The 26,251-nt window shown below is 58.9% G+C and overlaps 3 protein-coding genes across 5 annotated transcripts; 1 reads left to right on the top strand and 2 right to left on the bottom strand.

Annotated features, from left to right (window-relative positions):
* Positions 1-868: 868 nt before the first annotated feature.
* On the bottom strand, positions 869-4,875 carry LOC112606872 (interferon-induced transmembrane protein 1). Of its 3 annotated transcripts, XM_025357805.1 has the most exons (3): positions 2,436-2,608; positions 1,773-1,965; positions 872-1,221 (listed from the first exon to the last, which is right to left on the bottom strand). In XM_025357805.1, exons 1-3 carry the CDS (start codon positions 2,438-2,440, stop codon positions 1,030-1,032), a joined length of 390 nt encoding a protein of 129 aa, XP_025213590.1. In that variant the 5' UTR covers positions 2,441-2,608; the 3' UTR covers positions 872-1,029. The 3 variants fall into 3 exon arrangements, with proteins under 3 accessions (XP_025213587.1, XP_025213590.1, XP_025213588.1); XM_025357802.1 differs by lacking the exons at positions 1,773-1,965; positions 2,436-2,608 and adding an exon at positions 4,520-4,875 and having other exon boundaries at positions 869-1,216; XM_025357803.1 differs by lacking the exons at positions 1,773-1,965; positions 2,436-2,608 and adding an exon at positions 4,520-4,875.
* A 10,533-nt stretch (positions 4,876-15,408) lies between these two features.
* IFITM5 (interferon induced transmembrane protein 5) lies at positions 15,409-16,719 on the top strand. Its single transcript, XM_025358134.1, has 2 exons — positions 15,409-15,624; positions 16,202-16,719. The coding sequence occupies exons 1-2, from the start codon at positions 15,439-15,441 to the stop codon at positions 16,412-16,414; spliced, it is 399 nt and encodes a 132-aa protein (XP_025213919.1). The 5' UTR covers positions 15,409-15,438; the 3' UTR covers positions 16,415-16,719.
* Positions 16,720-19,069: 2,350 nt separating this feature from the next.
* Positions 19,070-25,702, bottom strand: PGGHG (protein-glucosylgalactosylhydroxylysine glucosidase). Its single transcript, XM_025356620.1, has 14 exons — positions 25,530-25,702; positions 24,666-24,942; positions 24,145-24,355; positions 23,633-24,068; positions 22,686-22,805; positions 22,101-22,232; positions 21,727-21,838; positions 21,489-21,561; positions 21,222-21,358; positions 20,998-21,131; positions 20,800-20,895; positions 20,531-20,628; positions 20,249-20,460; positions 19,070-20,157 (listed from the first exon to the last, which is right to left on the bottom strand). Exons 2-14 carry the CDS (start codon positions 24,922-24,924, stop codon positions 20,057-20,059), a joined length of 2,121 nt encoding a protein of 706 aa, XP_025212405.1. The 5' UTR covers positions 24,925-24,942; positions 25,530-25,702; the 3' UTR covers positions 19,070-20,056.
* Positions 25,703-26,251: the final 549 nt, after the last annotated feature.

Raw genomic sequence — 26,251 nt, 5'->3', positions numbered from 1 at the left:
GACCCCCACAGTTAGGGCGCCGCAGGTGAGCGGCGGGGGAAGTGGGGGACAGTTAGGGCGGTCGGTCCCCAGCTAGGTCCCGGGAGAGCCCTGCAGTACCGCCGGCCGAGGCAGAAGGCAGGCGGGGCTTGTCATCGCGGTCCCACTGCTGGCAGGCTGAGAGCCCGAATACCCCAAGGGACAAGGCACCTGTGGGAGGACCCCGCCGCCACAGTGAGGCCCTGCTTTGGCCCCAGGAACTCCTCTACCCAGGAGGCCCAGCCAGTTTTGGGTTCAGACTTCAGAGTTTCCGTCCGACTTGGTGCAGAAGTCACTGGGTCTGACTGGCTTCCGCAGTCAGCCCACAGTGCGGGGGGGCTTCGCGCCACCCTCGGGCCACTGGCTGCCCCCACCCCAGGGGAGCAGGGAAGACCCCGGCTGGACTGGAGGAGGCAGGTGCCTGGACCCAGCACACCTGGATCACCCAGGAGGGGCTGCAGCCCTGAGGCTCCTTCAGCTGCTACCCTGCCCCTCCCACAGGGCCTAAGCCGCACACCAAGCCCCTGCCCCTGCCACAGGGTCTAAGCCGCACACATCTGCAAGACGAGCTGCTCCAGCCAGTTCAGAGGCAGGCAGGGTTGTCCTGGCCCAAAGGTATTCTGGACACAGTGTGTCCTTACCTTGGTGTCAGAGAAACACCCACCCCACAGTCCTGGTCCAGCTGCTGCCCATGGCAGGAGGCCGAAACCAGCAAATTCTGAGCACATCTCTGCTTAACGCGAGAGCTTCACAGAGGAGGGATGCGACTGTGCAGGGGCTAACACTGGGCTGTCTCAGGACTAGGCTGGAACCGTGCAGCAGGGCCCCCATGCCAGGTGAAGTCACAGCATCATCACAAGCATGTGCACTTTATTGAATGCCATTGTGGACAGGTGTGTGGGGATAAAATGCTGTATCTAGGGGCAGGACCAAGGGGACAGGGACAACAGCCCCAGCGTGAGGGCCAACATTGCAAAGTGGAGTACAAGGGTCGCGGGCTATGGGCAGCTACTAGTAACGCTGTTTTTCCTGTACGATCTGTAACATAACATGGTAGATTGCCACAGAGCCAAACACCAGTAACAGGATGAATCCAATGGTCATGAGGATGCCCACAATCAGGGCCGAGATGTTCAGGCACTTGGCGGTGGAGGCATAGGCCTGAGCCCCGGTCACGTCGCCAACCATCTTCCTGTCCCTAGACTGGGGGAGAGGACACAGCTGAGGGCTCTGAGAGCCATGTGCTATGGCTCCAGCTTCCCCCTGGCTCTTTCCTGCCCTGAGATCAGGGACCACCTCCTCCCCTTCCTCACCCAGGCTCAGACTCTCCAGGTGCCTCGGGGCTCATCCTCCCTCTGGCTTGACCCCAGCACAGGCTGTTCTCCCCACCATGGGGTGAAGTCACCTGTGAGTTCCCTTCTCACTTTCTGGGAGAGCCTTGGTGCCAGTCTGAACGGCATCCAGGTAGGGAGAATTGCTGTGGGCTAGTGGATCGCTAGGGACAAACTCTGAGCCAGCCAGCCTGCTCTAGGAGGAGGTCCTGGAGCCTCCTCCTAGACCTGCACTGGGCGGATTCCCCAAGCCACACACACACAGATCACACAGACAAAGCTACTGACATGGGCACACACGGGACAGAGGTGCACACAAACTCACACTCAGGGACACATAAGTCCCCACTCCAGGCAGCATCTGGGCAGGTGGAGCCCCAGGCTCACTGACACCCTCTGAGCATCCCCCGGGGCCACACACACCTTCACGGAGTAGGCGAATGCTATGAAGCCCAGGCAGCACCAGTTCAGGAAGATGGTGTTGAACAGGGACCAGACGATATGGTCAGGCACGGAGGTCTCGCTTTGGATGTTGATCATGGTGGACCTTGGGAGGATGGTGCTATGGGGTGCCCCCAGCACAGACACTTCGTGCTCCTCCTTGTGCATTTTCTGGCTTTGGGGAAAGAAGTGTTGAGTGAAGGTTCGAGAAGTGTGGTTTTCAGTGTGGAGGGAAGCAGAGCTGTGGTGTCCGGATGCAGTGAGCCCTCCTTTCCCCTGTTCTTTCAGTTTCTCAGAAGTGTGTATTTCTCTTAAGTTTCTATTTCCTGTTGTTTATAAATTGGTGAATTAGCCGGGGACCAATGAGGTGTGGAATAAATTCTTGAGGATCAAATTACTTTATGGCAGGGTGGCAGGAAAGGCTGAAGGTTAAAAGGGAGGAGCTTCCTCATCAGAAACTCGTCAGGATTAGTGACTTCCTAAGTCTTGCGTTTAGGGGACCCTGAGGATTTTACCCAGGCTTGGATTCTCTCCACCCCAGGTCAGCAGGTGCAGGACCTCACTGTCCCAGTTCAGGGCCCCTGCCAGGCCCCCACTGGGGCCTTCACACTCCAGGCACCAGGACAATCCCCCCAAAACCCTCACCTCATTTATCACAGGCCTCGTCTCCTGAAATCCTTGCTCTTTTCCTGGGACTGCAGTCCTGCTCTGTGCGGGTTTGGGGGCTAAACCTCCCAGGTCAGAGGCCTGGTGGCCAAAGTTTCCTGCCCCAAAGCAGCCCTCCAGGCCTAGGAACGGGGACTCTGGGGAGCACTGACTGAAGAGGGGGCTGTGTTGAGACACAGGGAGGATTCCAGGGCCTGTCGGGGGAGCTTTGGAGCACAGGACACACTTGTGCCACCCCCACCTCCTAGGTCCCAGCATTTCCCATGGCTTTGGGTGGGTGGGTGCTAGGCGTTGGGTCGCAACCATGCAGGAGAGACCTGGAGGGTTGACAAAACCAAGTCTGGGGTTGTCAGGCCTGGGGGCCCCTTCACAGGGACATAGAATTGTCCACTGAGTAGCAGGAGGGAGCCCTCAGGCACAAGGATCATGAATTACAATTGCAAATTACATAAAGTTCTTAAGTTCTCTTTCTGCTTTCTTTTCTGCCTGCTTTAAGTCTGCTGTTACTTTTCTACAGAGATAAAATCACTGTTTGCATCCAACCATTTCTTTTTATTGTTTGTGTAAACCAATGAATTTGTATGACTATCTCATGGCTGGAGTTCTGAAGTAAAAGCCATACTTTTGCTTGAGTGTGTATGTGTGTTTATGTGTGCATACACATGTTTTGTTACATGTTTTTGGCCACAAGTTACCAAATTTAGCTTAAACTTATAGAGTACTCATAAATTAAATAAAAAGCCTAAATGCTTTTCACATTCATGTGACGTAAGTAAAATCTTTAATAAGCTAGCTTTAAAATTACTGGTGATGTTAGAAATTGTAGCAGGACGAGTCACAGACAAAACCCTCAGACACCGAGTTGTGGAAGGAAAGGGCTTTATCTGGCCTTTATTCAGACGGGAGCATTAGCAGACTTCCATCTCAAAAGCTGAGCTCCAAAACCATCAGCCCCTCCCTACCCATTGCAGCCAAAAAAAAAAAAAAAAGAAAGAACTCGGCCATCGCCCTTGCTTGGAGTCACTGCTGGGCCTCCCCATTTCGCACACCAACCCCGCCACCCTCCACCCAATCCCCAACAGGCCACTGCCAGCCCCAACCACATCCCAGGCCACTTAGACCGGCAAGCCAGGGGTGGATGTGGATGGAGCCTGCTCTGAGACATCCAGGGCTGCCTAAACAAACTCCCTGCAAGGCTTTGTGACCTCCTATCAAAGGCCACACGTGACTGCAGAGTGGGGTGCAGCTTCAATTTCCTGTGGAAGGTGTTTTGTGGTTTAGGGAGGAAGACACTGCAGGGCACAAGAGGGAGGCAGGATTCTGGGGGGCAGGCATGGAAATGAAACCACCTTTGCCAAAGTCATCACTGAGAGTATGACGACGATGAAGGAGGTCTGACCTAACCGACTCCGTCTGGCTCCTAACCTCCAAGCTGTCCTTGCTCATCCCTGGGCTTCGCCTAAACTGATCTGGAGAGAAGCGTTTATCGATGAAGGCTGAACAAGCCCCCTTCTTGCCTGGGGACTAGTTTGCCTTTGCAGGACTAACACATTAGCCGCAAGATTAGAAATGATGGTTTAGGAGTCACGCAGCTGGAGGATGGAAGATTCTGACCCCGCCAGCCCCCAAGTTGCTCCCGAGGATCACAGCACGACTGTAGAACCTAGGATCAGAGTCTGAGATACTTTACAGACCCTGCACTCAATGGATCAGCTGCCACCACCCAGACCCACAATCTGGCTCCTCTGGTCCTNTCTGGAAGGTGAGGGTGTAATTTCTGGTATTGGGCTGTAGGGAGAATTGCTCTGGGCTAGTGGATCGCTGGGGACAAACTCTGAGCCAGCCAGCCTCCTGGAGCCTCCTCCTAGACCTGCACTGGGCGGATTCCCCAAGCCACACACACACAGATCACACAGACAAAGCTACTGACGTGGGCACACACGGGACAGAGGTGCACACAAACTCACACAGGGACACACGAGTCCCCACCCCAGGCAGCTTCTGGGCAGGTGGAGCTCCAGACTCACCGGGACCCTCTGAGCGTTCCCTGGGGCCATACGCACCTTCACGGAGTAGGCAAATGCTATGAAGCCCAGGCAGCAGGTGTTCATGAAGAGGGTGTTGAACAGGGACCAGACAACATGGTCGGGCACGGAGGTCTCGCTGCGGATGTGGATCACGGTGGACGTCGGGGGAGCAGGGTTGTGGGGTGCCCCCAGCACAGCTACCTCGTGCTCTTCCTTGAGCATCTCGTAGCTGGGGGGCTGGCCGCTGTTGACAGGAGAGAAGACGGTTTGGACCGTGTGGTTCATGGTGTGCAGCGAAGGCCAGCGGTGGTCGGGTTAGTGGGATCGTTCTCAGTGGGCCCTCCCTTTCCCCAGTAGTTTCGATTTCTCAGCAGTTTCCTCTTACTGGCATTTGTCAAATGCAGAGTTGGCCGGGGCCAGATGAGGGCGGCACAAATTCCTGAGGATCAAATTACTTTAGGACGGGGAGGAAGGAGGGGCTGAGGGCTGAGGGGCTTCCTCTCTAGAGCCCAAGTGAGCACATTTCTCATCTTGTTAGGGGTGTGGGGGTCCTGGAGACTTCCCCTACGTTGGGAGTCTCCACACCCCAGGCCAGCAGCTGCAGGACCTCACTGTCCCGGTTCAGGGCTCCTGCCAGGCCTGTGCTGGTGCCTCCACACGCCAGGTCCCACAGCAGTTCCCCCAAAGCCCTCGCCTCACTTGTCACAGGCCTCATCTGCTGAAATGCCTTGTCCTTTCCTGGGGTTGCAGTCCTGCTCCGTGCGGGTGTGGGGGCTAAAGGTCCCCGTGTCTCCTGGTGCAGGTCAGAGGCCTGGCAGCCAGTGCTTCCTGTCCCAAAGGAGCCCTCCAGGCCCAGGAACGGGGACTCTGGGGAGCACTGACGGAAGAGGGGGCTGTGGGATGCCAGTGGCAGAGGCCTGGACGGTGGAGTTAGGAGCCATGGTCCTTTACCCTGGAGGCCCACCTGGGTGAAGGCTCCCAGAGCCCCTCCACGCGGCCCAGCGGCACCCACGCTGCCCAGAGCTCTGGGTGTCTGGTCCCTGGGGCGCCCTCCAGATCTCCAGGTTCTGATCATCTCTGCCTCTTCCCTGGGTCCTCACACGGGTGCCAGCTGCTTCCTGCAGTTGCCACCTGTTTTTCTCATGAACCGGTTTGTGCCTCTGAGCAGCTCCTGAGGTTATGTCCTCCCTGTGGAAACACCTTGTGTGGCCTCTGGGTTTCTTCCTGGACCCTCCTTGGCAGAGGCTACTGCGGCAAACTGAGCTGATGCTGTGCACTTGGCTGGTCAGAGGGGGCAGTGTGGGCAGGGCTGGCAGGGGAGGGGTCACAGGGGCAGGAGCGTGGCCTGCAGGCCTGTGTGCAGCGCGACCTGTTTAATTCCTGATGTGCCACATGGGCCCATTTTCCTGGGCTTATTTGCCCACCAGGCCAGACTCCTCGGAGGACATCGCTGCAGGTGGAACTTACAGAGATGGGCGGCTGCTCACCCTGCTGTAGCCTTTCACCGCAGCGGGTGGTCAGGTCCACATCAGTGACCTCCGGAGCTCACATGACAGTAGCGTGCAGCCGTGGAATTGCAGAGTGATGTGTTTGAGTAATGATGACTTTGACTCTATAGGATAAATTGTATTGATAATTTATAAGATTTAAAAGATTTAACTTTAACGACTGTGTCTACTGTCGAATCACAGTGCTTCTCGACATTAAACACCCTTGCTACGGGATGTTTTCCAGTCCACGCAGCAAGGATTGCGTGATTGGTAGTGGGTGTCCAGGCTCTTGGCGTTTTGAACAAAGAATTGTACAGAATGTGCAAAAGCAAGGAAAGAATGAAGCAACAAAAGCAGAGATATTTTTCAAAATGAAATTATTTTTGGAAATAAAAAATGATTTTTTTTTTTTTTTTTTTTGAGACGGAGTCTCGCTCTGTCGCCCAGGCTGGAGTGCAGTGGCCGGATCTCAGCTCACTGCAAGCTCCGCCTCCCGGGTTCACGCCATTCTCCTGCCTCAGCCTCCAGAGTAGCTGGGACTACAGGCGCCCGCCACCTCGCCCGGCTAGTTTTTTGTATTTTTTAGTAGAGACGGGGTTTCACCGGGTTAGCCAGGATAAAAAATGATTTTTTAAAATGAAAATGAAATCGTTGCAGAAAGCCACCAATCAGAGGCTAAAGTGAAGTTACAAAGTTGCACTTCTATGCAAAGACTTGTCCTCCTATCAGAAGCTTCAATTAAGTTACAAGGGTACAGCCCTATGCAAATGTCTGATTGATTAGAAAAAGCCAATCAGAGGTACTTTCAATTTCCCATGTGCCATGCAGAAGTGGGGGTTTGCAAAGGGAGTAAGACTTCCTAATTCCAGGAAGACAGTGTGAAATGGCCTCCAGACCCTATTCTCCTGCCTCAATTGTATCCCGAAAGTAAAGTGTTTTTTCTTTTTGAAATGGTGTCTCGCTATGGTGCCGAGGCTGGAGTGTAGTGGAGCGATCTCTGCTCATTGCAGCCTCTGCCTCCTGCGTTGCAGTGATCTCCTGCCTCAGCCTCCTGGGTAGCTGGAATTACAGGTAATCTGCCACCCTGCCCATCTAATTTTTGTACTTCTAGTAGAGACGAGGTTTTACCATGTTGGCCAGGCTGGTCTCGAACTCCCGACCTCAGGTGATCTGCCAGCCTCGGCCTCCCAAAGTGCTAGGAGTATAGGTGTGAGCCACCACTGCCGGCCCTGAAAGATACTAATGTCTTATATTAATGCCCACTTGCAGGAGTCCGTCGTCAGGCCTGGGTCCCTAAGTCCTCTTCCTTCTGCTGGCTGGGGTGAGCGCAAAGGACTTAGGCACGTCCAGGCCTCCACACGCCTTCTATCCTGGGCTGTGTCTCCCCCACACACAGGATGTCCTGGGATTTGTGTCTGGCTGTGCTGTGGGGACACCTTCTCTCTTCATGGTCTGAAGCCCCCGACTGGACGAGAGTGCTGACTGAAAACCAAAAATAAAAATCTAAGCCCCTTGCCCCCACCCCTTGCCCCCATGACTGAATGGAGCTCCCTTGGCCAAGGGAGTCCCAAACAAACCTGAAAAACTGAATTCACAGCCTCGAAGGGAAGGGAAGTTGGACAGGCCTACTGATATCCCCTCCCTGTGGAGTTTAGGTACAACCGACCAGCAGTAACACTGAGATAAAGCTCATAGTACTGACAAAACAGACTCTTGGAGGCAATAAGGTACCAAATTCCAACCTGACTGTGGTACAGCGTCACATGACAGTGTAGACCCTGAATATCTGAGAAAGTTCTCCGTCAATTTAAGAGCAAGGTTAAGGATGCACGGGTGGCAGAGCCTCAGGAGGCCCTGACAGGGTGCCCAAGGTGGTCGGGGCACAGTTGGTTTTACAGGAAGACATCAATATATGTGCGACGTCAGTTCCGTCTGGAAAGACGGGACAACTAGAAGTGGGGAGGGGGCTTCCAGATCACAGGTGGAGAAGAGACAAAGGATCGCATTCGTCTGAGTTTCTGATGAGCTTTTCCAAAGGAAGCGATCAGATATGCATTATCTCAGCGAGAAGGGTAACTTTGAGTTCTATTTGTCTTTTGCCCGCGAGGCAAGTATGTAGCTTTTTTGTTTCGGCAGTCGCCGTTTTTAGGAACAGAATGGGCGGCAGCTTTGCCCTAAGCAGTTCCCAGCGTGACGTCTCCTTTTGGTTCAGTGATTTTGGGATCCCAATATTTATTTTCCTTTCACAACAAATAGCAGGCTCTGAAGGAAATAAAAATTATTTACCCCCAAAATAAACTTATTTTTATTTTTGAGGCGGGGCCTTGCTATGTTGCCCAGACTGGTCTCCAGCTCCTGGGCTCAAGAGATCCTTCTGCCTCATCCTCCCAAAGTGCTGGTGTGAGCCACCATGCCCAGCCTCAAAATAGATTTCTTTTTTTTTTTTTTTTTGAGACTGAGTCTGGCTCTGTCGCCCAGGCTGGAGTGCGGTGGCGTGGCCGGATCTCAGCTCACTGCAAGCTCCGCCTCTCGGGTTCACGCCATTCTCCTGCCTCAGCCTCCCGAGTAGCTGGGACCACAGGCGCCCGCCACTTCGCCCGGCTAGTTTTTTGTATTTTTTAGTAGAGACAGGGTTTCACCGTGTTAGCCAGGATGGTCTCGATCTCCTGACCTCGTGATCCGCCCGTCTCGGCCTCCCAAAGTGCTGGGATTACAGGCTTGAGCCACCGCGCCCGGCTCAAAATAGATTTCTTTGGCATATTTTGAAACGGCCTTGCACAACTGTCTCTTATTAAGGAAATTTGCATTCTGTAGAGAATCTCCTTCCCTTTCTAGGTCTTTTCCTAACATTTAACTAACAGCCCTTTTTAAGGGTGGAAAAGAGATATTTATCATCCTTCTCTCCAGCCTGCCGCCTGGAGGCTCATCTGCGTAACAAGCACCTCGCCTTCCACAGCCCCTGTTATCTAAACTCAAGAATTTCTTTCTACTAACCAACTCTTTTTTTTTTTTTTGGGGGGGGGGGATGGAGTCTCGGCTCTGTCGCCCAGGCTAGAGTGCAGTGGCCGGATCTCAGCTCACTGCAAGCTCCACCTCCTGGGTTTATGCCATTCTCCTGCCTCAGCCTCCCGAGGAGCTGGGACTACAGGCGCCCGCCACCGCGCCCGGCTAGTTTTTTGTATTTTTTAGTGGAGACGGGGTTTCACCGTGTTAGCCAGGATGGTCTCGATCTCCTGACCTCGTGGTCCGCCCGTCTCGGCCTCCCAAAGTGCTGGGATTACAGGCTTGAGCCACCGCGCCCGGCCCTCGACTAACCAACTCTTTAGGCAAAGCTGAACTCTTTTTTTTTTTTTTTTTTTTTTTGAGACGGAGTCTCGCTCTGTCGCCCAGGCTGGAGTGAGCGGCGCAATCTCAGCTCACTGCAAGCTCCGCCTCCCGGGTTCCCGCCATTCTCCTGCCTCAGCCTCCCGAGTAGCTGAGACCACAGGCGCCCGCCACACCGGCTAATTTTTGTATTTTTAGTGGAGACGGGGTTTCACCGTGTTAGCCAGGATGGTCTCGATCTCCTGACCTCGTGGTCCGCCCGTCTCGGCCTCCCAGATGCTGGGATTGCAGGCGTGAGCCACCCAGCCTGGACCCAACGCTTAACTCTCTAAGCCAGTTGCCAATCAGAAAATCTTTAAATCCACAAGACGAGACGGAGTAATACGGGGCGGTCGCAGGAGAACAGAACATTCTAAGCAGCAGCCTCACGTGACTAGCAAAGGAAACTGCTGAAGTTGCTGCAGAAGCGAGGGGCCGACGAGGCTTTGAGAAGCAGCTGGCGAAGCCGGACGGAGCCGCCTGTGACCTGGGCGCCCCCAGGACCTCCTCCCGTAACACCCTCAGCCCGCGCCCCGCGCCGCGCAGTTCCAGGAGCGCAGACTCGCCGCGGGCCTGGCGGGCGCTCGGCCAAGATGGCGGCCTCCGTGCGGCGCGTCGCGGCGGCCACGGGTCTGGGGCCAGAGCGGCCTTGCGCCGGGCGCGCCCTGCACACCTCCGCCGTCCGCGACGAGAACCGGCGGCCAGAGTCCGCGGAGGCCGGGGGCCAAGCCGGCGACCTAGGAGGACGCACACGCGCCGCACTTCGCCGCCCGCCTGAGGGCCCGGGGTCGCTCGCACGCGGAGCCCGGACGGGAGGGCCGTGCGGCGGGGCGAACCGTGGAGGGCGTTTCCGTGGCGCGTTCATGTCGGGGCCTTCCCGGGCGCCCGGCTGACCAGCGGGTGGTGCCGCGCCGGGCGAGCCGGTGGGAGACCTGCGCCCCGGTCCTGCCCGCACGTCCTGCTTCCTCGTGGGCCACAGGGACACTTCGCTGTCCCGCTTGCCACGTGTCCTCTGCCCTCCACGTCCAAAGCGCGCCCTCGGAGGCTGTGTACGGGCCTCTCGGACCATCCCCTTCTGCATCGAGCTGCAGCCTGCGGGGAAGGGAAACGCGTCCCCTCCACAGGACAGGCGAGGCCTCGCAGCTGCTATCGATAAAGACCGTCTACGCTGCCCTGAAGGAAAAACAGGAGGCACCTCAGTTCGGACAGATCGTCACCTTCCTGCAAGAACCTTCATGATACCCCTCTCCGTGAAAGAAACCCCGAAAGATGGAAACTCCACCCAGACCCCTGCAAGTGACCCTGGAGTCTCCGCCCACACGGCCCTTTCTTGAGTGTGTACTTTTCACTTTTCTTTCTTTTTTTTTTTTTTGAGACGGAGTCTGTCTCTGTCGCCCAGGCTCGAGTGCAGTGGCGCGATCTCGGCTCACTGCATCCTCCGCCTCCGGGATTCCAGCGATTCTCCTGCCTCAGCCTCCCGAGTAGCTGGGATCACCGTCACCTGCCACCACGCCCAGCTAATTTTTGGGTTTTTAGTAGAGACGGGATTTTGCCATGTTGGCCGGGATGGTGTCGAACTCCTGACCTCAGGTGATCCGCCCGCCTTGGCCTCCCAAAGTGCTGGGATTACAGGCACGAGCCACCGCGCCTGGCCTTCACTTTTCAATGAATCTCCCTGCTTTCACTATTTTCTGACTCATCCTTGAATTTCCTTCTTGTGCCAAGAGCCTGGACACCCGTGGGGGTTCAGGTCCCACTGGCAATTGGGAACCTCCCCAAGCCCACTGGTATCACTATGACCCGTGACCACACCCCTTTGAGATGTCCTGCCTTTCCTGGCAGAAGCAATGTACACCTTACCTGTGAGAACTAAACTCTGACTTTTTTATCATGCCCAAATTCCTATCAAAGGGGCCTGGGGAGTCATGCCCTACAAATGGTAACTTCTCATCAGATGAGTTTTTGTTTTTGTTTGTTTTGTTTTTGTATTTTTAGTAGAGACAGGTTTCACCACGTTGGCCAGGCTGGTCTTGAACTCTTGACCTCAGGTGATCTGCCCGCCTCAGCCTCCCAAAGTGCTGGGATTAGGCATGAGCCACCACGCCCGGCCAACCAGATGAGTTTTATTTAACCCTATATATCGTGACTTACTTTCCAACCTGACTCTGGCATAACGTTATGAAACAAGGGCTGGGCACGGTGGCTCACGCCTGTAATCCCAGTGCTTTGGGAGACTGAGGCGGGCGGATCACCTGAGGTCAGGAGTTCGAGACCAGCTTCAACATGGAGAAACTCCGTCTCTACTAAAAATGCAAAATTAGCCGGGCGTGGTGGTGCATCCCTGTAATCCCAGCTACTCGGGAGGCTGAGGCAGGAGAATTGCTTGAACCTGGGAGGCGGAGGTTGCGGTGAGCTGAGATTGCGCCATTGCACTCCAGCCTGGGCAACATGAGCGAGACTCAGTCTCAAAAGAAAAAAAAAAAAAAAAAAAAAGAAGGAAGAAAATCAAAATTCCCCCAAAACAAGTTTCTTTGCCAAGTTTTGAAATGGCCCTGCAAAGCTGTGCCTTGGGGGAAAATCTGCATCTATAAAGAATCTCAATTAACATAGCCAGGTGTTTTTCTTCCAGACCCTCCCAATCCTGAAGCGATTAAGATCTGAATAGGAAACATTTGTCACCTACTATCTCTAAGGGCAGCCACCGAAAGACTTCAAAATAACTTTGGTCTCCACATCTTTATTTTTTATTTATTTTTTGAGACAGAGTCTTTCGCTCTGTCACCCAGGCTGGGGTGCAGTGGCACGATCTCAGCTCACCGCCACCTCCGCCTCCTGGTTTCAAATGATTCTCCTGCCTCAGCCTCCTGAGTAGCTGGGATCACAGGCGCCATCATAAGGGAGGAGACCACCCCTCATATCATCTTATGCCCAATTTCTGCCTCCAAAGAAGGAAGTAGAAACTAAAAGGCAGAAATGAAATCCACAGGCAGACAGCCCGGTGCTGCACCCTGGGCCTGGTAGTTAAAGGTTGACCCTGACCTAACTGGTTCTCTTTTCTATAGATTACAGACATTGTATAGACATGCACTGTGAAAATCCCTATCTTGTTTTGTTCCGATCTAATTACCGGTGCGTGCAGCCCCCAGTCACATACCCCCTGCTTGCTCAATCACGACCCTCTCACGCACACCCCCTTAAAGGTGTGAGCCCTTAAAAAGGGACAGGAATTGCTCACTCGGGGGTGGGGCTTGGCTCTTGAGACAGAAGTCTTGCGGATGCCCCGGCCAAATAAACCCCTTCCTTTTTTAACTTGGTGTCTGAGGAGTTTTGTCTGCCGCTCGTCCTGCTACAATCACGCCCAGCTAATTTTGTATTTTTAGTAGAGATGGGGCTTCTCCATGTTGATCAGGCTGGTCTTGAACTCCTGACCTTGTGATCTGCCCGCCTCAGCTTCCCATAGTGCTGGGATTACAGGCATGAGCCACCACGCCCAGCCACAATCTTGATTTTAATCTGAACACTCCTTTTCTACCAATCCTAGGTCTTTAGACAAACTCAACCAATTGTCAGAAAATGTTTAAATTCACCTATATCCTGGAACACTGCTGCCTCCCCGGCCCGCCCCCCCACAGGCTTTGTGTTGTCCTGCCTTTCTGGACCAAACCAATGTATGTCTTTTTTTTTTTTTTTTTTTTTTTTTTTTGAGACGGAGTCTCGCTCTGTCTCCCAGGCAGGAGTGCAGTGGCCGGATCTCAGCTCACTGCAAGCTCTGCCTCCCGGGTCCACGCCATTCTCCTGCCTCAGCCTCCCGAGTAGCTGGGACTACAGGCGCCGCCACCTAGCCCGGCTAGTTTTTTGTATTTTTTAGTAGAGACGGGGTTTCACCATGTTAGCCAGGATGGTCTTGATCTCCTGACCTCATGATCCACCCGTCTCGGCCTCCCAAAGTGCTGGGATTACAGGCTTGAGCCACCGCGCCCGGCCTAAACCAATGTATTTCTTAAATGGACTTGACTGATGCCTCATGTCTCCCTAAAATGTATAAAACCAAGCTGCGCCCCGACCACCTTGGGCCTATGTTCTCAGGACCTCTTGAGGGCCACATCACGGGCCATGGCCACTCATATTTGGCTCAGAATAAATCTCTTCAAATATTTCACAGAGTTGGACTCTCTTCGTTGACACTTGCATTGATCTATGTCTTTGCCTGTAACTTCTGTCTCCCTACAATGTAGAAAACCACGCTGTAGCCCGGCCACCTCTGGTACATTTGCAGGAACTCTGGAGGCTGTGTTATGAGCCGTGGTCATAGTTGGCTCAGAACAAACCTCTTTAAATACTTTACACAGTTAGCTTTTTTCATCCTGACGAACATGGTGAAACCCCGTCTCGACTAAAAATACAAAAACTAGCCGGGCATGGTGGCGGGTGCCTGTAGTCCCAGCTACTCGGGAGGCTGAGGCAGAAGAATCGCTTGAACCTGGGAGGCAGAGGTTGCGGTGAGCCGAGATAGCGCCACTGCACTGGCCTGGGCGACAGAGTGAGACTCCGTCTCACCAAAAAAAAGTAAGAAAGAAGAGAAAAAAAAGTCACCGCTCTGCTCACTGAGGTAAATGCCTCCTTTGGAGAAACGAGTCAGAAACTCAAAAGAATGCAAAATGCAACCTTCGTCTCTTATGCACCTGCGACCGGGAAGCGCCCCCCACTTCGAGTCTTTCCCGCCTTGCTTTGCGTTGTCCTGCCTTTCCAGGCTGAACCAATGTTCATCTTACACATGTTGACAGATGTCTCCTGTCTCCCTAGAATGTGTAAAACCAAACTGTGCTCCGGCCACCTTGGGCACATACCCTCGGGACCTCCTGAGCCTGAGCCATGGGCACGTCCTCAACCTTGGCAAAACAAACTTTCTAAATTAACGGAGACCTGTCTCAGATATTTGGGGTTCACAGGTTCAAGCACAGCAGCAAGGAACCCCCTACCCAACCATCCCCTGCCGGTGGCGAGTGCGGGTCCTGGAGGAGGGAGGGCAGCTCAGTCCCAGGCGCTCGGGAGTGTGGCCGACTGGGAGACTGGGAAGCTGAGCCTTCTGGCCGGGTGCAGTTGCCACCACTGCTCGTGGGAAGGCTGGGCACAGCAGGTTTGGAGGGAGGATCCGGGGCCTATTGTTGGGAAGTGGGTGGAGGTCCACAGAGCAGTGTGTGTGAGTCCAGAGCTGGGGGCCAAACCAATGTCTTTGGGGGGCAGTCTGGGCTGAAGACATAACTGTGAGTCGTCAGCACGCAGAGGCATCTGCAGCCACAGAGACAAGACTGGGGCGGACCTTGAGCCCTAAGCAGGACCACTCGCCACAGACATTCTGGGATCAGGGAGGGCAGCCGAGGAGGCTGAGGAGGGGAGTGTCCACCACAGACGCCCACAGGCTCCCTGCATCCGGCCACCAGTGTTAACAGCTGCTGCTGGTCCCTGGGGGTCCCCTGCGGGTTCTTAACAGGCTGCACCCCCTGGCTTTCCCCCCACGTGGTTCTCTCCTCTCAGGCGTGCCCTCTGACAGCCGCCCTCCCCTTCCCCCTTGCAGGGACGCCGGCGCTCCTAGGGCCTGGCACTGGTGCTCCTGCTCGGAGAGTGTTGGGGTAGAGTTGAGTTCTGAGTTCTGGGAATGGAGGGGCTGCGGTGTCAGCAGCTCTGGCTCTGAGGAGGGGGCTCCTGTACATCCCTGAACTGTGAGACCCGTGGCCCTGAGGCAGCACCTCCCACTCCTCTTGGCCTGGAGGGAGGGGGCTCTGGCCAATGGTCTGCCCACTGCATTTGATGGGGGTGGGGGGGATGAAGTGTGTGGGTGGGGGTCTCTGCCACAGCCTGGCAGTGGCCTTCCAAGGGGGGATGTCTGTCAGGAGGGGCCCTGCTGGGTGGTCCAAGGCAGCCTGGGACAGGGGCTCCCTGGGGTGGGGGCTAAGGGGCGGGCCGCACCCTCGGCCTACAGGCTGTAATTTGTGTTATATATAGCATGGAGGGGCTGGGCTGGGAGGGCGGCAGCGCTATAAGTGAGTGGGTGCCCACCCTCCCAGCACCAGTCTAAGTGTGGAAGAGACGGCGCTGGAACCCATGGACACCGCGTATCCCCGCGAGGACCCCCGGGCTCCCACGCCCAGCAAGGCCGGTGCCCACACAGCCCTCACACTGGGGGCCCCGCACCCCCCACCTCGAGACCACCTGATCTGGTCAGTGTTCAGCACCCTCTATCTGAACCTGTGCTGCCTTGGTTTCCTGGCGCTGGCCTACTCCATCAAGGTGGGCGGGGGCCCTACCAAGGTGGGGGGGACGGGTGGGGAGCTCCGTGGGGGGTACTCACTGTGCTGGGGGCGGCGGGGGGCTCTGCTTGTCTGAGGGGCTCTGTGGGTACTGCTTGTGAAGGGGACACCATCAGTATGGCCTGGAAGGAGCTCCTCAGGAAGGCGAGGCCGGGGGCCTCTCCATTAAACACGGGGCCTCTTCTTAAGGGGGTCTGGCGCGTCCAAGAGCACAGAGGCCATGGGAGGCACCCACAGAGGTCTCTGCAATCAAGGGGTTTCACGTGCTGGGGTCTCCTGGAACAGAGGTCCCTTTGACTTCAGCCCCTGGGTGCAGGGTTGGGGGTGTCTCCGCACCCTGGAGGACCCTCACCCGTAGAGAACTCTGATAGGCTGACACTGGCCTGGGACGGCCCCTGGGTCCATAGCTGGGGCCCCGGGGAGTATCTCCTCAGGCCACAACCCTCCATCCAGATTTTGGGTCCATCAGGGGCCTTCCAGGTGCCCTAGGTGGGGGTGGGGAAGGGCCCCCAGGCCCCGAGGACACACAGCCATCTGGCCCTGCGGTCTCTCTGCAGGCCCGAGATCAGAAGGTGGTTGGCGACCTGGAGGCGGCCCGGCGTTTTGGCTCCAAGGCCAAGTGCTACAACATCCTGGCCGCGATGTGGACGCTGGTGCCGCCCCTGCTGCTCTTGGGGCTGGTGGTGACTGGTGCCCTGCACCTGGCCCGGCTGGCCAAGGACTCTGCCGCCTTCTTCAGCACCAAATTTGACGATGGGGACTATGACTGACAGGATGGGTCCTGATCTGGGTCCTGTCCCAGCCCCAGGACACTGACCCCAGGCTGCTGCCCCTGGGGCTCAGTAGTGACTCCCCGGAGCCTGGCCCTCCTTCTGTGGGGCCTCCATCCCTGCCCCATCCTGAACCTGGGGCCCTCCAGCCCCAACATGGGCACCTAACGCTGACCCAGTCAGACCCCAGGGTCCTCACCCTAACCTGAGGGTTCCCGGGCCCTAACTCTGCCCCCAGCCCTGCCCCTCCCTCCTCACACTCCAGGCCCCTCGGTTCCACGATTAAAAGTGCCTGGTTCCAGAAAGTGCCTCCTGGGCCTCTTTCCTGCCTAGTGTGGGGGAAGGAGCTGCCCTAGGGACCAGCAAAGCCAAATGCCACGGCCGACCCTGAGTGAACGGTGGGAGTGCCCCCGGCAGCAGCACAGCAGCCCTGCCCTGCCCCCACTGTCCCCTTCTGTCAGCCACTGGCAGCCTGTGGCTTATGGGGTGGAGGCCCAGAGTATTTTAAACTAAGTTTGAAGCCCAGGCCTTTGATCTCTGCTGCTCTGTGGTTTAGTGGCCTGTGCCCCAGAACATCATGGGTGCATCCCAACTCCACGTGTGCCCGCCCCATCTCTCTGTGCACATGCGTGTGTGTGCTCGAAGTCTGCGTAAGGGTCCGTGCCTGTGTGTGGGCCCCATCTGGGGTCTGGTGTACGCCTCCTTCCTTCTGGGTCATTCTGTCCCCATGACCCTGCGCGCCCCCTTAATTCTGAGAAATCCCAGTCCCCACGGCGGTTTCCCTCCCTCCTGAGCCAGTGAGGGTGACTGGGAAGGCAGGGCGGGGACCATCCCATGGGCGGGGCTGGATACACACACATACACATGTGGGCAGGATAGCAGCTCCCCTTTCTCTCTCTCTCACACACACACCAACCAAACTGTATCCAGAAAGACAGAAAATGGGTGTGTGTGTGACATTTTCTGAGTCCCCTGGTGCTGGATGCTTGTTCTCACATTATTTTACCTGCACTGAGTCCCCTGGTGTATGGGTGCGTGCACCATGGGGCGCATGTTCTCATATGATTTTACCTGCATTGTGCACCACTGCCTCCCCACACACCCCCACCACAGCCTGGTGATGGGAGAGTGCCAGGGACATGCACACCGTGGCTGCAGGGAGGCCCTGGGGCCTTGTTGAGGCCAGCCATTGCCGGGAGGTAGTGCTTAACTGCAGAGTGGCCTGGGATTCTGAGCACCCCACCCCGGGGCCCTTCCCTCACCCTTGCCTGCCGGATCTTCCTGGGCTGTGGGTGGGAATCTTTATCTAGTTGGTCTACTTGGAGCCCTGGGCAGCGCTCCCTATCTGTGATATGCCTGCAGCCGACAGCAGGTGTGGCCAGGACTCTGAGTGCAGGCCCAGCCAGCCCGGCCCAGTCTCACGGTGGACCAAGGACAAGGGCAGTGTGCCCACCCGTGCTTGCCTTGGGATAGAGACAGTGTGCCAGCCCTGAGCCCCAGGATGGCCTGAGAAGGGACCAAACTGTGTTGGATGCTGAGGCTGGGAGGGGGTCAGCCCATGTGTGGCTGGATACATGTCCCCAGGGATGAGAAGGTCTGCCAGTCCCCAGGCTTACTGAGGGGCAGGGACGACCTGGCCCATGCCCAGTGCTGTGGGTGAGCCACCTTGGGGGAACAGTCACTAGCACCTCCCTGCCTCAGGCTCAGACTCCTGGGCAGGTGGATGAACCCTGACCAGCCAGGCCGGCACACATGCACTGGCCATCACAACCCCCCAAAAAGGTCACCTCAGGATGTGCAGAGGTGACCACACACCTGTGTGGCATGCACATGCAGCAGGTTTCCGGCCACATCTCTCCTGTGGGCACAGGGCTACCGACCACCCTGACCTGACACCTGTGCCCACATCACCCTGGCTCTGGGACTGCAAAGATGAGCTCCTGCTGGGACAACCCTGGTGGGAGAAGGGGCCCATGCTTCCCTCGGGGAACCTGCCTCTGCCTCTCGCTGCCCAGTGGCAGCGTTGGATGGGACCCAGCTCTGCAGCTGAGGGAGCCTGTAGGGGACTGGGCAGCCACATGGAGGCGTCAGGCTGCATTCCCCAAGGCTCGCACCCGGCACTGGACCGCACGCTGGGCTACACCCTGACCCGCAGCCCCTCTCCACTGTGGCCGTGAGCCCCAGCAAGCAAGCTGCCGTAAGACACGCAGTGTCCACAGGTCTCAGCCATCTGCACTCTATGCGGCTCCTGTCAGGGCAGCCAAAAGAACTCCTGGCCAACCTCTGAGTGCTGGTCTCGGCCGCAGGTGCGCTGCACTGGAGACACACATCCCCCACACACTGCTTCTGGCAGAGACAGGCCTTGGGAGACCCAGGCATCCTGATCCCCAGACCCCAGAGCTGCCTGAAAGAGGTTTCCACAGGCGTCCTTGTCTCCTTCCGTCCCTCCGAGTCTCCATCCGAAGCTCCGCTGTCCTCTGAGGACAGGGTGCGGCGGCAGCACCAGTGCAGGAGGGAGGTGCAGACGCGAGGGGACCCACGTTTCTCAGTGTGAGCCTCAAAGTTGCTGCGCTTCCCGACCCAAGTGGAAGGGGAAATGGGACCCAGGGCACGGCCCTTACTTCAGAAGGAAGGAAGCACAATTCCTCAGAGGAATAATGCTCTTCCCAGCACCAAAGCTTTAATTCCTCAGGCTGACCGCAGAGCAGGGGGCCTGGTCCTCATCAGGGTTTCGGCGGCAGACGCCGTCACATCTTGTTCTTGGGAAACTGGGGCTGAGGCCCCGAGACAGGGGCTGGGCAGGGCCAGGGCCTTGAACCCATGCACGTCTGGCTCCAGCCCCTCTGGCTGGTCTGTGGAGAGCGCTGGGGTCTCGCTCTCATCTCTCTCTCCTGTTCTCTGGTGACTTCCCACTTCCCACTCCCCCACCCGTCCTCACAAGCTGCATGGTTGAGGAAAGACAGCCATCCCACCCCACGCTGTGGCAGAGGCCGCCCAACCTGATTACGGCTGCCCAGAGTCAAGAGGAGCCTGGGACTGAGACTAAGTCCCACAGCCGCATGGCGTGAAAAGTTCCTTTTTGGCAAAGCTGCACCTGAGAGTCTGGAGGCTTCCTTCATGCCCTTATCCCTGCTGTCCCCGCTGAGGCCTGCACCTGCCTCTCTGCCTTCTCAGCAGAGCGGCCGGCCGCTGTGACCACGGCTCTCAGGAGAGTAGGGGATGAGAGGCCAGAGGTGATGTCGGCTCAGACCCTGGCTTCAGGAGCTTGGGGCGGTGCCATGGGATGGTGCGTGACAGCATCAGTCTACAGGGGCAGGCAGAGGTGGCATGGGGATGCCACGGGGAAGCTACCTGCCCACGGGGGTCCACAGGAGTCCAGGCCACAGGCAGAACACCTTGAACTCAGGCCAAGCAGCGTGGACCTTCCCTGAGAGCCTGGCTGCAGGTGAGGGGTGGCAGGCTACAAGGGTGCCCAGGAGGAGTGGGTGCAGGAGTGGCCAGAGGGAAGGAAGAGGCATCTCTGAAGCCAACGTTCCTGATTGTTCAGGGGGCAGGGTCCACGGTGAGTGACTCAGTGGGGCTGGAGGGACCAAGGGTGACCCAGAGGGGGCCCTGCGGCTCTGGAGCAGGTACCCAACATCTTCAAAAAGTCCTCCCAGGAAACCCGGAGCTGGAACTCCCAGGCAGATTCGCGGGTGACCTTTGTATCTGGCCAGCCGAGCGGGGGAAGGAGACCGTGTGTCCTGTAGGGAAAGAGGCAGCCTGAGGCTGAGGGGACAGCCTGTGGTCACAGGTGCCTGGGCTCTTCTCTTGGGGGCTGGGGCGGTCTTCTACCTGGCAACAGGGAGAGGCGGGCCTGGGACGGCCACAGCTCAGCCTCCAGGCGGGGAGCCCAGGGCCCTGCTCGGGCCGTGACCTCCACGGTCACGGAGTCCTCGGAGAAAGAGAAGTTGAGCTTGTTTCCCTGGTAGAAGATGCCAGAGACGCTCACTCTGGAGATCCCCGACACACACACGGGGTCAAAGGTCACACCTGCTCGGGTGACCCTGCGGGAGGAGAGGTTTGTGAGGTGGCAGGTGGGGGTATGGGCTGCCCCCTGCCAGCCTCTGCACTTACCTGAACCCCGTGCACCCGAAGAGCACCGCCTGCAGGAAGCCCCCCATGCCTGTCAGGAAGTTCACAGCACCTGACCCGTCTGCATTCTCCGTCCACACCTGCAGGGGCAAGGGCAGCTGACCAGGACCCCCCGGACACCGTCCTCTCTGGGCTGCTGTCCCAAGATCCGGCAGGAAGCTCCAGGGGTGCACCCTGCTGTGCCTGCTCTGAGGTCGGGCTCCACTCCCACCACGAGGGGCCCAGTGGGAGGCAGGCGTGGCCAGGCTGACCTTGAAGGGTTCAGCCATGCTGGCAAAGCTCCTGTCCAGGAGGCCCCGGGCCCGCGCTGTGTCCTTCAGCTCCATCCAGCCCACAGCAAACATGCTCTGCGGTCAGAGGTAAGAGGACACACAGGGGTGAGGCCCACTGCATGGGCAGAGAAGACTGAAGCCACTGAGGCAGGAACCCCCCAGCCCCACGGTGCTCACCCAGGTCATGGCGGGGCCCTGGGGGGATGTCACAGCCTCGTAAATCTCCAGGTTTTTCCTGCGAACATCAGGACTCAGGGAGAAGGGGACGGGGTATCCCAGGAGCACGACATCTGCCTGCTTCACCACCTCTCCTACGTGGAGGTGCTGCTGATTGGGGGGTGTTCCAGGACAGACTCGAGGGTCTTGACGGCAGGGGAGGAGGCCTTGAAGGGGTCACTCACCAGGCTCATACCCATCGAACTCCGGGTGGAAGTTCTGCTCCACGTCAAAGGGTACCTTGATCTTGTCAGCCACTGCCAGCCACTGGCTGGGGACAGGCAGACCCAGGTCCTGGGCCAGGGCAGCAGCAAAACGCAGGCTGGAGGTGGAGGTAGGTGGGGGAGGCTGCAACCCCTACGCTTCCAGCTGCTGCCTGCTGAGTGGGGGCACTGGGGCAGGTCTCCAGCTGGGGCAGGGGTGGGGTGAGGTGAGGGGATCTTGTGTCTGACCTGTTCTGGACCAGGACGTTGGTGTACACAGAGTTGTTGACCCCTGAATGGTACTCGTCGGGGGACATGACTCCTGGACACACAAGTCCAAGATGGTGCTCAGTGCAGAGCCTCAGAGGCCTTCCCTCCACGCTGGCGGTCAGCGTGGGGCTGGCACACGTGAGGTGTCTGAAAACATCTGCTGAGTCTGGGAACATCCACCCTTCCTCCCTGAGCCCCTCCCCACCGTGGCCCTCACCCCTCAGGTGGTACTTCTCCTCCCTGGGGCTCCACTCCACACGACTGCACCAAAACTCGGCCACAGCCCTGACCACGTCCCAGCCACCAGCCTCTCGAAAGAGCTGCAGGTCCTGGGGAGCAGGAGACGACACAGAGGCCAGGGCCCCAGTCACTCTCATTCCCAGTGGCCTGTCTGTGCCCAGAAGCAAGGCCTGGCACTGAGACAACTGTCCTCAGCCCCAGCTTTCCAGGACCGGCCCCAAACAGGGCCTGGCACTGAGACACCCGTCCTCAGCCAGCTTCCCAGGACCGGCCCCAGATAGAGCCACGAGGAGTGGGGGCTACACCAGCTGCCTGGCCCCCTTGCAGGAATGGTGGGCAGGCACACCTCACCTGGGTGGTATGGTAGTACAGCTCGAAGGCCAACACCACGGCCCCGTTGACATGGACCTCCTGGGTTCCGTAAATGTCCTCAGGGCAAACCTCCAGGCCGGAGCCTGCACTCTCCCAGGCAAACTTGGCTCCCTGAGGGGTTGGGAGGGGGCAGACTTGGCCTTGTTGGAGGTGAGGGGTGGCCCATCAACTTTCCCATGCCCTCGCCCTGGAGGAGGGGGGCACGGCCTGCACCAGGTACCCTGGTGGATGCTACTGCGAGAAGTGCCCACTGCACGCCCTCACTGGGGGCCACGTAGCTTCTGCCCAGTTCTCACCCAGTGCTGACCCTGGCGCAGGGCAGCAGGGGCACCCCAGGGGGTCCTGGGCCAAAGTGGGGTCCCAGCCCTGATGCGGTTCCCACCTCCTCTCTCTCTCAGGTGCGGGTGGGGGCACTGCTGAGGCCCCACAAGCCTCAGGGTGGGGAATCTAGGACATCCCACCTCTGTCCAGAGAGGGGGCCTGGGGAGAGGGATACAGGCCTGGGAGGGGTGTGGGGGCTGCAGGCCCTGCAAGGCCCTGTGGCCAGTGCCCAGGTCCCCTCACCTGGTAGCCCAGGTTCTGGGCATTCCCCAGGGCCCCGCCCAGCGTGCGGATGCGGTACTCCAGGATGGCCCTGGCGGCTTCGGGGTGGAACATCAGGATATTCGGGAACATCCAGAGGTCCTGAGAGCACAGTCCCTCGTTCTAGCGCCGGACAGGCCCTCACTGCTCCCGCCCCTGCTGGCCACGTTCCGCCCTGGCAGAGCTCCATTGCTGGCGCCTTCTGGGTCCCTCCCCACCTGCCCACCCAGTTCTGTCTCCAGCCCAGAGGCTCCTGGAGTTCTGGTCCTCAGCCCCACACTTCGCCTCCCCAGCCAGAGTTTGTGTGGCCTCCGAGGCTCGGCCCGAATATGGGCATGGGCGGCCTCAGGCCGGCCGGCCCGCAGTGAACGCCTCTGGGAGCCTCATCAAAGAAACGCCACAGCAGCGGCACAGGGAGGCTCAGCTCCAGCGCCCCCACTCTCGACACCTGCATGCCCAGCAGCCATCACGCCCCTCTACCCTGTGCCCTCAGTGTCCCCGTCACCCTCGCTGGCCTCCAGCACCGGGCTCCACGCAGCAGCCACACAGGTATTCCCAGTCGCCACAGGTCCCCGTCCTGATAGGTCTCTGCAGCTCACTGGCCCTCAGGTAAACGCCAAGCACCACACCGCTGCCTATAAACCCTGGCGACCTGGGTCTGCAGCCCTTCTCGCCTTGGTGGGGACCCCTCCCCACGCCCTGGCAGGTGCCTCAGGCCCTCTCAGTTCTGGTCTCTGCACCTTCCATTCCCCTCACCTAGATCACTCCCCTGCCACCCTCCTGTTGAGATGCCACCTTTTCCAGGCCCCTTCCCTTTTGCCACAGTCCCTGTGCTTCCCCAGCCACAGCCCTGATGCCAAGGAGGGCAGAGACCGTGGACCTCCATGTGTTGCCTGCTGTGTGGCTGGTGCTGGGTGTACAATGCTCACCTGGTCCCAGAAGACGTGGCCCCAGTAGCATTCCTCACGGCTCCCATTGGAGAGGCCCCCAGGACTGAGGCCATGGCAGATGTATCCTGGGGCCTTGGGCTGGGGTAGGGCACTGAGCAGGTAGTAGAGGGAGCCACGCAGGGCCTGGCGCAGCGGCAGGGGCCCCACCATGTCCAAGCCACATTCTGCCCAGAGTTGGGCCCAGGCCTGTGCGTGAGCCGTGTACAGAGCTCCCCTGGCCTGCAGCTGCAGGGCCTCAGTGAGGCAGGCCTGAGCCTCAGCCCGGCTGCCGCCCACCACCGTCAGGAAGTCCCATGTCCTTTCCTCCTCACCTTCCCCAAGGGTCAGGTCTGGGGGTGCTGGTGTCCACAGCATGTGTACCTCCTGCTGTGGCCCCCCGGGCTGCTCAGGAGTGAGCGTGTGGCCATACAGGTACCTGTGAGAGTATGGCCATGCCTCAGGGGTGAGCTCCCTCCCGAACTCCCTGGCCGCAAATCCAGCCCCCTCCTTACCGGGCTCCCTGAAAGTCAGGACCCTGGTGCAGGTCCAGGTCTGGGCTTTCCGGGGAGAAGGCTGAGGACAGCAGCAGCGTGATGGGCCCGCTCCCCGGGGACAGGCGGGCGATGGACACACGGAAAGCCAGGACGTGCGGCAGTGTGCGGTGCGCATAGATGCACTGCGAGGCCCGGAAGTGGGGGCCCTCCAGGGTGTGAAGAAAGGAGCCTGGGGAGGCAGAAGGGAAGGCAGGACCACTCCAGGGGGGTGGCCAAGCTACGGCCTCCCTGGGGCAGGAGCGGACCCCCCACCGTGGCCTCTCCCCACAATGAGGCGGATCCCTCCGGACCCTGGGCTGCTCTTTCTTGCTACAGCTGCACAGGAGGCCTCCAGGCAGAGGGAAAGGGGGACCCTGCGGGTCTCTGGCCTCCTGTGTTAGTGAGACTTCCTGTGTAAACTCAGGAGGTGCTGGCGGGATTTCCCCCACTGGCCTGGAACAACGTCTGGGGCAGGGGTGAGGCAGGCCAGGCGGCGATACCTGTGTTGGTGTCTAGGGCAAAGGTCTCGGTCAGCGGCTCCCCCATCCCTGCAGGGGCCTCCAGCCGGACGTTGAGGGGGCTGGGCAGCACGGCCCGGTGCGTGTCCCCGCCAGCCCCATTGTACACGCCGCTCACGTGCAGCGTGTCATGAAACACTCGTGTGCCCAGGTATGCGTTGGTCACAGTGGCCAAGAGACGGGGGTCACTGGGCAGAGAGTGGGCAGCAAACGTGGTGGGGTCCTCGCCGGAGTCCTCCATGGGCTGGGCCTGAGCGGCCTGGTGGGGATTCAGGGGCCCCGGGACTGGCTGAGCCGCCCTCTTAAGACCGTCTGTAATCCCCTGAAGCCTCCCTCAGAACTGGGGGGAGTTGCGGAACCAGCTGGGCAACCCCGATTTTCCTGAGGCCCCTCCTGGGAGGAAAACGCCCAGGAACGGAGCTCAGACCCCTGAGGTTGATTTCCGGGAGCCCAGCTGAGTCCCTAAGTTTGTCTCTCCCACCTGGCACCTTAGATTCCAGTCCTAACCCTGCTTTCCCAAAGACCGCCCCCACAACCCCGGTCTTGCCCCCACCCTCTGAGGTCGGGACCTGCGTCTGTCGGTGGGAAGTGGAAGTGGGGACGAGGGCGGGGTGGGTGTGGTGAGGGGGCAGCGCTGGGCGGGATGGGGGAGGGAGTCTGGGGCTGCCAGGGGCCCTGGGGGGATGGGCACTGGGCGGGTGGGGGTCTGGGGGTGTGGGCGACTGGGGCAGGCGGGGGTCGGGAGGGAGGATGGGGCGGCTGGAGTCGCTGGAGGGGGCGACTGGAGGCTGGGAGGGCGGCGGGGAGGAAGCCTGGAGCTGCGGGGCGGGGGCCTCTGGGACTCACCGCAGCCCCACCCGGTCGCCAGGCGCCAGCGTGGAAACCTGTGTCCCTCCGCTCCACGCCAGGGCCGGGGGAAGGAGGAGCCGCCCGGCTGCCGCGCCACCAGGAAGGCCCGCGGTCCCCGCCCCCGAGGGCCCGGGCGGTCGCTGGGCGGCGGGGGCGGTCGCTGGGCCCGGGGGCGGGACGTGGACTCGCGGCTGCAGCCCCGGCTCCCCTGGGTCGCGTCCGGGGCCTTCCCGCACGCAGCGCCCTGAGTGCGCGGAGCTCGAGCCGGGACCCGGAGCTGTGTCCGGGGCTTCCCTCCCGCGCCTCCTCCCTCCCCCTGCGCCCTCCCGGCCGCCTCCCCCCGGGTCTTCGCCTCGCTGCCGCCGGGGGGCTCGGGGGGCTCCGATGCCAGTGAGACCCCAGCCCCAGCCGGCGCCCGGGTTCTCGACACCGTCCGGGGAAAGAACTCAGGGTGGGGTCGGAGGAAGCGAGAGGCAGGAGGCGAAGCGAAGGCGCAGACCCGCCGCGCTCCGCGGAGCTTGGGTCTCCTCCTTGGGGGCGGAATAATCTCTAGGGATTCTGGAAAAGGGGATTTCAGGGACACCCCGGCCCCCGCCGTGACTGCCTCCTTTCTCCCTCATTTGGGTTTTTGCCGGGAGGGTCATGGACGTGTCCCTCGCACGGGGTTTTGGCCATTTTCTCGCCCTCATTTGGGGTTTTCTGTTATCCTGCGGTTCCTT

This window comes from Theropithecus gelada, chromosome 14 (assembly GCF_003255815.1).
Source record: "Theropithecus gelada isolate Dixy chromosome 14, Tgel_1.0, whole genome shotgun sequence".
Lineage (NCBI taxonomy): Eukaryota > Metazoa > Chordata > Mammalia > Primates > Cercopithecidae > Theropithecus > Theropithecus gelada.
This window is presented reverse-complemented; position numbering and strand designations above follow the sequence as displayed.

What these genes read in the sequence shown, in the direction of transcription:
- IFITM5 (XM_025358134.1), top strand. Translation starts at nt 15,439, where the DNA reads ATGGACACCGCGTATCCCCGCGAGGACCCCCGGGCTCCCACGCCCAGC. An exon ending in CGCTGGCCTACTCCATCAAG is followed by an intron (nt 15,625 to 16,201) that starts GTGGGCGGGGGC and finishes GTCTCTCTGCAG; the next exon opens with GCCCGAGATCAGAAGGTGGT.
- PGGHG (XM_025356620.1), bottom strand. Translation starts at nt 24,924, where the DNA reads ATGGAGGACTCCGGCGAGGACCCCACCACGTTTGCTGCCCACTCTCTG. An exon ending in TGCCCTAGACACCAACACAG is followed by an intron (nt 24,356 to 24,665) that starts GTATCGCCGCCT and finishes CTGCCTCCCCAG; the next exon opens with GCTCCTTTCTTCACACCCTG. An exon ending in CCTGACTTTCAGGGAGCCCG is followed by an intron (nt 24,069 to 24,144) that starts GTAAGGAGGGGG and finishes ATACTCTCACAG; the next exon opens with GTACCTGTATGGCCACACGC.
- LOC112606872 (XM_025357802.1), bottom strand. Translation starts at nt 4,768, where the DNA reads ATGAACCACACGGTCCAAACCGTCTTCTCTCCTGTCAACAGCGGCCAG. An exon ending in CATTTGCCTACTCCGTGAAG is followed by an intron (nt 1,217 to 4,519) that starts GTGCGTATGGCC and finishes CCCCCAGTCTAG; the next exon opens with GGACAGGAAGATGGTTGGCG.